Genomic DNA, 10,878 nt, shown 5'->3' with positions numbered 1-10,878 from the left:
AAGCCAGCCACGCCCCTTGCCCCGCAACATGTTGACGATTTTTAAAAAATTCAGTATTGATTTATTTTCAGATTGGCCACCTGATCTCTGGATTTGACCATGAAAACTAATTTTAAAAAAATCCTGAGCTGTAGGAATGCAGTATTTCATGATCTGTGATCACTTCTTTTCTAATTCAAGTTTATGGGAGCCAGCAGCTAGTGGACGTAGTGATATTGCAGGTTTTTGACACTTCCAGATTGGCTTCATTTTTCGGGGCCGGTTGCTACGTCCATCTTTTATACAGTCTATGGTTAAATCTAAGCTAGCTTAAGGCACGAGGAGATCGTTTTCATGGAGGAAACAACAGTTTGTTGAGCCTGCTTCAGCCTGTTGTGTTACCGTGTGCTGAGCAGAATCAATCACAGAACTTATATATAACGTTATGTCACAGAGAAGAAGCTGCACCTCTCTTCACACCATGTGTTGTGTCTCACTTTTGGTGAAACCCCGATCAGTGATGTCACAGCAGATGCTTTGAGCTGGATTTGGCGCCTTTGTGCCACAATTTCATCTTTTTGCAGCTTTCAAGTGTTGGCAGAGAAAACACAGCCCGTTTTCATCGAGTTCAGCCGCTGCGACGTGTGCTTATTGGTCTGTATTGTTTATGGTGCTGGTGGCATTCTGTTTGTGCGCCACACCGTTGCATCTATTGAAGTTTGGATAAGCACCGTGTGTTGCTCTGAGTGGTGCTTTGATATCACATTCAAATGGTGGGGAAGCCACGCTCCACTATCTCACACCAGCACTGTGCCAGTTAGGCTTTAGAGTGCAACAACCTTCAAAGCTTTAGCTCATAGAAAGCAATTCAAGCAATGTTTTTTTTTCTGGTTCTGTGATTCACTGTGAGTCAGTGAAACAACTGTGTTGGATGGCTGGCAGGTGTGAATGTAAAAAAAAATAAAAAAACACAACATTAAATCTGAATCAGAGCTTTTAGCATCTTCTGGCTCAACCCTTTACAAACGCTGTTCAATCCAAGCTGCTCGCAGCAACCAACATATGCACTCATTACGAGCGAAACAGCTCTGATAAGCTACCTGCCTGGCGCCAAATGGGTGATTAACATATCTGAGTAACTACAGAGTTTTAGATTTGTGTTGATGGAAACCAAAAATCAACGATCTAAGAGGAGAGCGAGCCTCGGCTTCAACCTGTAGCCAGAAAAAACGGCTCCAAATGAAAGCTAATGTTGCATCTGGAGCTATAAAAGCCAGAAACATGACGGCGTCACCGCCACTTGTTAAAATGTTTTTATGCCCTCAAGTGGAAAAACATCCAACCAGGAAGGTTCATGAATAATGGAGCAAACGCCAACGTGCCGATGTGTGCGACACTCACACGCTGATCAGATAGGCTGTTGGGTTTATTTGTAGATTATGGAATATCTCTCAGACCCCCTGTGGTCATTTCTCTATGAAACTCTGAACGCCATTCTGCCATTTTCAGGTGTTTCCCACCAAGCTGAACGTATGATTGATGCTAAACATTAGCCTTTGTCTGGGACAGTTTGGGGCCCTGAAAGTGGATCAAGACAATCTGATGATGCTCTCATGGACTATCATGTTTCTTTGCTGCTTCTCATCCAGGAGATTCAGCTTCTCTGTCTGTATTTTTGTTTTTCTCTCCTGGACAAGTTGAGTTTTGTCTCATGTGTAGCTGCTTTTCTTTCCCAGGTCATATTCCACCATTAACACCCGTGACAGGTGGAAAACTTTGACATGAACCATCCACGTAGACGTTCAGGACCAAACAAACCAACCCATGACAACATTCCTAGCAGGAAAATGCACCCAGCTCGAGGAACACGACAAAGAGCCCAAGGCATTGACCAGAGCTTCAGACTCTCCAGATCCCAAACTGATGAAGCAGCTGAGGGACCCACCCCACAACCCAAGGAACCCAAAGGACCCAAAGGACCTGCTGCTGAGAGACTCCAGTGGACTCCCCAGACGTCCACCTCCAGAGCTGTATTGACGTAACATCAGGCAGACGGTTTTAATGTTCTGGCTGATCAAGTTTGTCCCCTTCATTGTACATTTTGTATTTTTTTTACAGACATTAAATTTACTGTCTGACCGTCCTTGAAGAGAGATTCGTCTTCCGGAAGTCTCCTCTTTTTTTTCCCCCATTAGGGGGTTTTTGGGGAGTTTTTGCTTATTAAAATTGAGGCTGAACAGACAGAGGGTCTCGAGCGCTGCACAGATTTTAAAATCCCTGGAGGCAAATTTGTGAACTTGGGCTATAAAATTAAGAAATGACTTGACAAGAAACTTCACCCGTACACCAGATGTCACCTTCCCTCTTGAGCCACATTCCTACTTTGTCAAATCACTGCCGTGCAGAGTTGAGCACACAAAAAAAAAGGTTTTACTTCTGGCTTTCAGTATTTCAGTGGCGAAGATTAAAGCACAATCCACACAACAGCGCCGAGTTTCAGGAAATTAGGTTAATAGAATAAACACTTCGGTTCAACCTTGAAACTCGCAGTGATTTAAATTTGTTCAAACGGGCTGTCGTTGATATCATAATCCTGATAGAAGTAGATTTTAAATATTAAATAAAATAAATAAATAATGAATCTACAGTGTATTGCAAATGTCTACTCACTATAGAGGAAAAGGCTGGCATTCTGGACGCCCAGTCGGTTTGAGGCCACGCAGGTGTAGTTCCCATAATCCTCCTCGGTGACATTGGCAATCATGAGAATGGTGGTGGTGCCAAGAATTTGGATGTTGATGCCCTGGGAATTGGACAGCCTGGAAGAGGAGACACAGACAGAAGTGAAACTGCAAAGTAAGGAAATTGTAAAGTTAGTGACATTTTCGGTAAAATAATAGAATAAAAAAAAGAGTCTGTGCAGGTAAACGTGAAGGAAAAAGCTCAATTAGGCAAAAGAGAATGCACAGTTTTTGCACAGTTTGCACACTGATAAATTAGTCATGACCTACTTCTAAAAATAGATCTGATTATCAGCTTTTCAGCAACATGACACTTTCCACCGTGTGCTGGCAGGATTCAGCTGTTTTCTGAGCGTGGCGTGACATCCCAGAGGTGCAGCAACGCGTATCTGTGAATCTCTTCACGACATCACACGCTATTAACGTGTTCATTTTGTCAGCCTTATGCTTTTTTTGTTTTTCTTCTCGTATTTCTTCAACAGGGATCTCAGTGAAAATCCTTTGTTCGTTTGCTGTTACTGTATGTGAGCAAACGTCTTTTCGATAGCCAATAACACTAATTATGTGGCTCAGCGAGTGATGCTTTCATGCCGGCGAGCACTTAGCAACAGCAGGGGTCAGTGTCAGGCCGGTGAACTCTCTGAGTGTAGGCGTTGTGATTGCTAAGAGGGGAGATAAGCCTTTTTCTCTTATTGGAACAAACCTTTTTCATTAATGGCTCCACACAACAACACTGCATTTAGCAGGAAGCAATCCTTGACCTTTTGGATTATGTGGCGAGCAAAGACAACAAGATGCAGTTCACCAGAGAGGCAACGCTGTCGTGGTCAGAGCTGTAAAAAAAAAAAGTCTGTTTTCGTTTAGGCCGGCAGAACAGAACAACTTGTAAACCCGTCACCTGGAACCGAGTGTAAACGTGAAACAAACTTTGCTCTGCAGACGTTTAATATACGGCGTGCATTTCTTCAGCTCAAATGTCATTGATCTCTTTTAATATAGAATTGGTTGTTTGCTTTGCTACCATCAACCAAAAAGGATCCCTTTACCCCCCTTTTGGGTGAATGATTGATTAGCATGCTGCCCGAGTCCCGCCCCGCACTTCTGGGACTCGTAACGACCATCAAACTTCTGACAATCAATTGTGTCAACCTTGAACCCCATTTGCAGCAAATTAATCAATACAATTTGCTGACTCAGACTGTATACCTCGCTGATGAACTGCTCCTTACATCATCGCAACTAAATAAAACTCTTTTAATAGCTCGGCACACATAATGGATTCGGCTTGTTCGGGGCTGATTGAGCCCTTTCATATCATGAATGAGGTGAAGTTCATTTAAGGCGCCTCAACTTAATCCTGCTTAAGTCTGGGTAATGTGGTAATCGGAATTTGAGCAGGGGAGCGAGGAGTTTGTGCTGACACACACTTGGCTGATAGGAAGTATTAACATAAAAAGGGAAACGCACATCATGGCGCAGCATATTTCGGCTGGCTGGGGAGTGGGGGGACGTGATAAAGTGCTGAGGTCCTTCCCGGAGGGACACCTTGGGAACAATGTGTGTTTGTGTGTGTGAAAGCGAGAGCGAGACCTAAGAGAGGGCAAGTGCACCGGCAGCGTCCCCACTCCATCTAAACGCAAAGCCCCTCCTCCAACGATAAGGCGAGCGGCAGATATATTCTCCAGCGTGTCTTCATGAGAAGTGACTGCACTATTAAAAAGGCCTGCCTGCCCACAGAGCGTGCTGAGAGACCCAGATAGTGCACCGCACCACCGAGAGCTGAGAGCAAACAGCTATTTTTACAATAGATTATAGTGCATGATTGTAATGCAGCAGCAGGGGAGTAAACTGACCTAAACAGGTCAAAAGAGACAGCGCTCTCTTTTGTTTTCACGGTGAAGGTTTTAGGTTCGCTGTTCTGGTGCAAAGGCTGTGAGTTCGAACCGCCCGCAGCACAACGCTGGAGTGTGAAGAGCTGGCAGCCGAGGTGCATCTTCTTCATGTCAGCATTTATCGAGCTGCACATTTCTGCTGCCCATTTTAACTTTTAACACGTTGGCACACGCACATCTGCAACTTCCCTCACTTCTGGTTTCAAGTTCATCTTCAGCTACGCCTGTGTATCTGCCAGCTCCATTCATCCGGCATAATGGGCCGGAATATATTATCAAAAAAGTTGGCAGAAACTGTCTATCCGCTTTAGTTTTTGTTTTTCTGGAGGGATTATTTGAGGTGTTCTTATCACCGCTGCATCACGCCTGCTGTCTCTCCTGACAGGCAGAGGGCAGCAGTGCTCTACTGGATATCTTCCAACAATCGCTTCTTGATGCACAGAGCCGCTGTGCAACATTAAGCCCTTGATTGAAATGATTTGACCCGTCTATTTGGCGGAGGGCATGCAGCGTGCGCGCGAGGCTGCCGTCTGAAGCCGGTACAGATGAAAGACCGGAGCAAATCATCAGATGGACAGATTTGATTCTGCAGCGTGTGGGAGCATCTAAAGTAGGTTATCACTGCCATAGAAAGTGACAGGCCTGTTATGATTCAAGGCCGATGATAAATGAAATCAAGTGGAGAGTCCTGCTGAGACTTGTAACCCAGCGATGATTGAAACGGCCTGCTGGTTGTGGCAGCCGTGTATCAGCTGACAAAACAACAAACATATCTGTCTGTCACATTCGCTGACAGCTCACTTTGGATTTTCTCATGTCGGAAGCATGGGTGGAGTGATTTACTGCACAAAGAGCTGGAGAGACTCTTCAGAAGACGCCTTTGCAGACAGACAGGGCTTGATTCTGCCAACAAAATCCAAGTGCTGTAATGAATTCCTAAAACTGGACAGCGTTTTCTCTGTGCACAACCAGATTGGTAGCTTCTCCTTTAGGGTTAACGTTACAAAATCATTTGACAGAACATGGAGGCAGCTGATGCTGTGTGATTTACTCGTTGATTCAAACCGCATCTTGCACAACCAGCGAGAGGAGACAAAAAGAGCAGGAAGGGTCACGACATCCAGGAAGCAACAGTGATCGTTTACGTCCTGCTGCTTTCACGATACATCGGTGTCTGCTGAGGCTAATTACGTCTCCACTCAGATCCTGGTCAAGTCGGAGACGCTGTGGAGTTGTGTTTTATTTACGTTTCACATCATGAGTTGCACTTGAGGAGGTCCGTGGCTCTATGTAGATATTGTGACTGACACAGGATGGATATGCAGAGTCAGGCGGGTTAAGCTCTCCACTCAGAGCCAGTTTGCGTTGAGCAGCTTGTGTTCGAACTCTGGAGTGTTTACTCCTTCAGTTTGGTTTGTTTGGGCAGGTGAGAGCGAAGCTTTTGGAACCTGCCAACAGATAACTGGAACAAAAATGTGTCTCATTCCTGTTCCAAGAGAGCTGCGATGCAGTTTGTTCGGGGTACAACAACCTAGCGAGGGGAAACTACAAAAATGTGGAATATGCCAAGATGAACCGATCCGGATCAAGAGGCAAGGTTTCCTTTTAGATGTGTGGAAGTGTCACATTGTAAACATAACATAAAATACTACACTTGGCACAAACGCTGACTTTCCTCCCAACATAAACCAATCAGAAACAAAAGATATTTAGAATGTTACAGAGAATAACAATGAATCAATGTCACATACAAGGAGACTTTGCTCAAATAATCCAAGATCTGAACACGAGCAGTAATTAAAATATGAAACATGACAGCTTTGTGTGTTTGGCAAAATATCATGTAAGGAAGGGATTAAAGAAGGCTTAATACAGCAAGGAACCAAAGCTGATCAAAAAAAACCTCACAGTTTGTCTTAAACAAATTAGAAGCACAGTGTTCGTGTTTCTGGATGAAATGAGAGGTGATGTTAGATATGAGACACGTTCTCCTGTCCCAGCGCTCTGTCTGCCTTTTTTAACATGTTTAATTGATAGCGAGGGTGTATTCATGCTTTTTAGTGAAGGTGTCATCTGTGGGGTTGAAACTATCTCACCAAGACGTTTCACTGTCAGTGTGACTGCGTTGGGAGAATGGTTTGTTCTGACGCTTAAAAGCTGCAGATATCTTTGGTTTACAAGATTTAATTTAGCTTCATCGAGGGAGAATAAATGAAGAGAATCTGACGGTGGTGTGTTTTTGAATTTGTTCTAAAATGAATGCAGAAGTGTGCAGAATGAATCCACACATTGCTGCCTGATCCTTGTCACTTCCTCTTTATATCCACTATTGCATGTTTATTTTCTCTTTCCTGTGGTTTGTCCTTTACCCTCCCAGTCCAAGCGGACGTCTGCCTGCCCTGAGCCTGGTTCTGCTGCCCGTCTCTTTCTGGTAAAAGGGAATTCTGCCTCTTCACTGTTCTGCCAACATGCTTGCTCAAAGGAAATATTTGGATTTGTTGGGTTTTTGTATGAGCGTGTAGGGTCAGTTTGCTTTACAATCAGTCATGCTATTCATCTTTAAATCTCACTTAAACTGGAAACGCTCCTGTAAAAAAGCAGCCTGAAGATGTTGTTTTCAGTCGAAATCTGCCAACAGCAGTTGTCATGACAGCTGCTAAAACAAATAGCTGCCACCAATTAGAAAACTCCTGCTACCTGCAACAAAGACCCGACTGTTTAAAGACTACAGAGAATTAAAGGCGGTGCATGTGAGACCTTTAACTTGCACATGCCATGTAAGAACCACAGGCTTCAGGGTTTCCAAAACATGTGCTGACTGATTAGGACTTCACCTTAGGAATTGGGTAAACAGGACACAACAGGCTGCAGTGCATTAGCTCTGATTCTCGGGGAAGGGGTCTATAAAATCAACTAGCCAATCAAAGGTAAACGACATTATTATGGTGCATTAACATCATCGTCTGCTATAAGTCTTCCCCACTGGCACAGAGGGAGAGGGGCGTCATGAACGGGCACATAGCCAAACTCCTCCGGGGGACAAAACATCTGAGATAGATGGAGGTTGGAAACAACAGATAATGCAAAAATATTTCAACTACCATAAATCTTTCTCTTGAAGCACTGCCGCGATAGGCCTATTATTCTGGAGACCGTATCGGTGATAACACTTGTGGCACTCCGGCAATATTTTCCTTCCAATCTTCTGTGAACTTTTCCTGCTGCGGTTGAGTGAAATCATGGATTTTTTGTTGCAATTTTCTTATCGTTAGCTTTTTTTTTTTTTCTCCCACCGAGGCTCGCGGGCCGACTCAGGTGGCGAGTCGGACGCAGAGGAGGAAATCTCCCGGGTTATTAAACGACAAGTGTGGAAACGGAGGGGAGCAGGTTGTCATTGCCGTCGAATGTCATTACGTTTTGATCGCCTTCGAGTGTTTTCCAGACACATGCGCGCCACTTAAATTGATAGCTTTCCAATGAACATCTACGGCTGGCCACCCAATTTGCAGTTCCACGGGAGGCGGTACAGTAGGCTGATTTCCATTTCAGTAGAATCACTTGCAGCATGAGAAAAGGAGATTTTCAGTGACTACAGTGTATAAATTGCACACAGGAGGACGGCCGAGCTGTTCTCCTTTTTCTCAGCCTAGTGAGCGATTAAGTGGGTGATTAGTCATTATCACGCTACACAGATGATGTCATCAAACTAACATAGGGGTGTGACAAAGGGGCCGCTGTAAAAGGGCAGGTTTGTCAAAGGGATCCATCATAAGCACGAGGTCAAACCGTACCAAGCATGTCTGGCACGGGGAAGAAAGTAATAAAGCTGCTGCTGCCACATCTGGGAGCTGAGGAAGAAGAATCAACTCAGGACAAAGCGTGTGGAAAGATCCCGGCCATTTAAATAAACAGTCGGCTTATTGCAGAACCACAAACCCGATTGTTCAAAGGCGGCTCATGTCCACTAAAGGCCCGCGCGTTGGGACCGCTGCTTCATGGGATTTTTCTTTCTAATTTAGAAAGTCGTGCTAGTCATTCATCGTGCCTTAATTGTGCAAGCAACAGTAAACAGCGACAACCTTTTAACAGCTATCATAGCCTAAGCACGCTCAATGTAAATCTCATTATTTTTGCCTGATTATTTTATTTGTAATGGCAACGACATAAATCAAGCTCGCCACTCGCCTCGAGTGGAGTCAGGTCAAGTTATTTCGGCGAGCCTTCATCCCGTGCTTGTCACCCGCAGCTCTTCATAGTTGCAGCTAATTAATAATCATCAAAAATCAGAACGTTTCGCGACAGGATTGCAATGCAGCAAAGCGTTTCAAAGTGCTGCGAAGGCTTCCCCCCCAAAGACTTTGTTCCTTCCAGTAAACTGACGTCTAAGAGAGAGATGGTTTTCCATCTTACACTGCAGCGCTGTAATCATCAGTCTTAAAGTTGGCGTGGTTGTTTGCGATAAGAGAGGCTAATGGCTTGTGTTCTATATAATGGCTTGTTTGTACAGAGCAGACTGTATACAGCTCATATTTTAATTATATTAATATTTTAGTTCACTCTTAGCCCTTGATTGGATTTAAAAGCAAAGTAGGAAAAGAAAACACACAGCCTGAGCTTTGCAACATGATCCTGAAGCAGCGTGAGTTTCATTTTGGTCCGTGACTGCCAGTGTTTTCTCTCAGCATGTAAAGCTTCAGTGTCATTTCTTTTCTGAGGACAGATCAGCCATATGCAAGTTTACCTTTTTTCGTCTCTGTACCATTCGAACTCTGGTGTGGGCACAGCGGTGGCGTCGCACTGCAGCGTCCCCATGCGACCCACCGGAGTCTCCGAGCTCTGGGTTTTCTTTATTGTCGGAGGGTCTGCGGAGTCACACGGAAATAAGTCACACATGTTAAAACCGACAACCAAGGCAGCCCTCGTGTTTGGGCTAATTTGGGCATGAAAGTGTTTGCTGAGACACGACAGGCAAAAAAAAAACATTTTCATGTTGTGGTCAATTTTGAGATTTTGCTTCCAGAGCATGTCTTCGACTGGTGGAACACGTCCAACATGCACATTTAGGGGTTTATTTTTACCACATTATGCAAATTGGTGCATGTTTAATGAGATAATGGCTCGTCTGCAACATTTCAGGAAATCTGTGACACAAAAAGTAAATAAAAATGTGCAGAATTTTACAATAGATAACTTCAGAGGCCATTTTCCCCCAATTTGTTTTTTCTCTTTTCCTCGTACTCTGAGCCAGAAATCTACACCAAACTTTTCACTTTTATTTCTCTCTATATTCTGAAGAGTTTTACAGAGAGGCTTGTTCATATATCAGTCGTAGACTATTGAACATTTTACTCCTAGAAAGTGGTGAAAATGGATTTAGTCTGGCTGTTGACAGTCTTATCTGAAATATGTGATAGAAGTATATAAAAGATATTCAAAATCCCTAAACTTTTAAAGTAGATTTCAAGTTCAAACTTCAGTTCTGGTAATGCAAGTAAACTGGGGGATGTTTTTTAGAAATATAAAAACCAATTTGCACATTTGAACAATCTCAGAAAACTTATTGCAAACAACAAACTGGGGACGTTTCATGTTGATGTCCGTTAGCTTAAAACATTAGTCACAGATAGCGTGCAATAATAAAACACAATAGTTCTTCGAAATACTTTTCAGAAAAGCAAGTTAGTCCTATAGCGTCACCCATGTCTGAATAATATCATTGATAGAAGCTTGAAGCAGAGAAAATGCCTTTTTTACATGATGACTAATCCTCTGTATCGAACCTTAGAGATAAAACCAAGTAAACACAAGTATACGAGATAAGCCGCCACATGCTAAAGTGTAGAATCTCATTTCACTTTCACCCTTGCAGCATCAAGAACCAAGGTAACATAGATTATCTGGGGCCTGACATTAAAAATAAATGAGCGCAAAATATTAAAATTCATCAGGTTTGTCAGCATTCATCACACAAGTCCTACAAACATCCCAGTGGCCAGACGTACGTCCCCAGTGGATTAATACCCGTTTTCCATTTTAGGATTAAACACTAAGAAATGGTTTAATGTAGAAATCTTTATCATTTCATTCAGGCACTCAGACTTGGCTAAAGTACGCTTTGGGCAAACAGCCATACGTGATTTGTTCAGATCAAAGAGAATTCTATAACTCCTCTGGGGGCAGTTGGTTTGTGATGTGTTTCATGAGCTGTTCATCAATCCTGAACAAGCCAACATCTGTAAAACACTCAGCAGATCTAACACGGAGGC

The 10,878-nt window shown here is 43.6% G+C and overlaps 1 protein-coding gene across 2 annotated transcripts in view; it reads right to left on the bottom strand.

The window, feature by feature from the left end:
- lsamp (limbic system associated membrane protein) overlaps positions 1-10,878 on the bottom strand; it is a 523,212-nt gene that overhangs the window by 7,245 nt on the left and 505,089 nt on the right. For both annotated transcript variants that reach the window (XM_008299969.1, XM_008299966.1), the window contains 2 exons: positions 9,354-9,474; positions 2,650-2,798 (listed from right to left, as the gene is read on the bottom strand). In XM_008299969.1, the coding sequence (XP_008298191.1) occupies positions 2,650-2,798; positions 9,354-9,474 (270 nt within the window). The remainder of the gene's footprint in view (positions 1-2,649; positions 2,799-9,353; positions 9,475-10,878) is intronic.

Source organism: Stegastes partitus, unplaced genomic scaffold (genome assembly GCF_000690725.1).
Source record: "Stegastes partitus isolate 25-593 unplaced genomic scaffold, Stegastes_partitus-1.0.2 Scaffold32, whole genome shotgun sequence".
NCBI lineage: Eukaryota > Metazoa > Chordata > Actinopteri > Pomacentridae > Stegastes > Stegastes partitus.
Note: the sequence above shows the minus strand (reverse complement) of the source record. Positions and strands in the feature narration are given on the sequence as shown.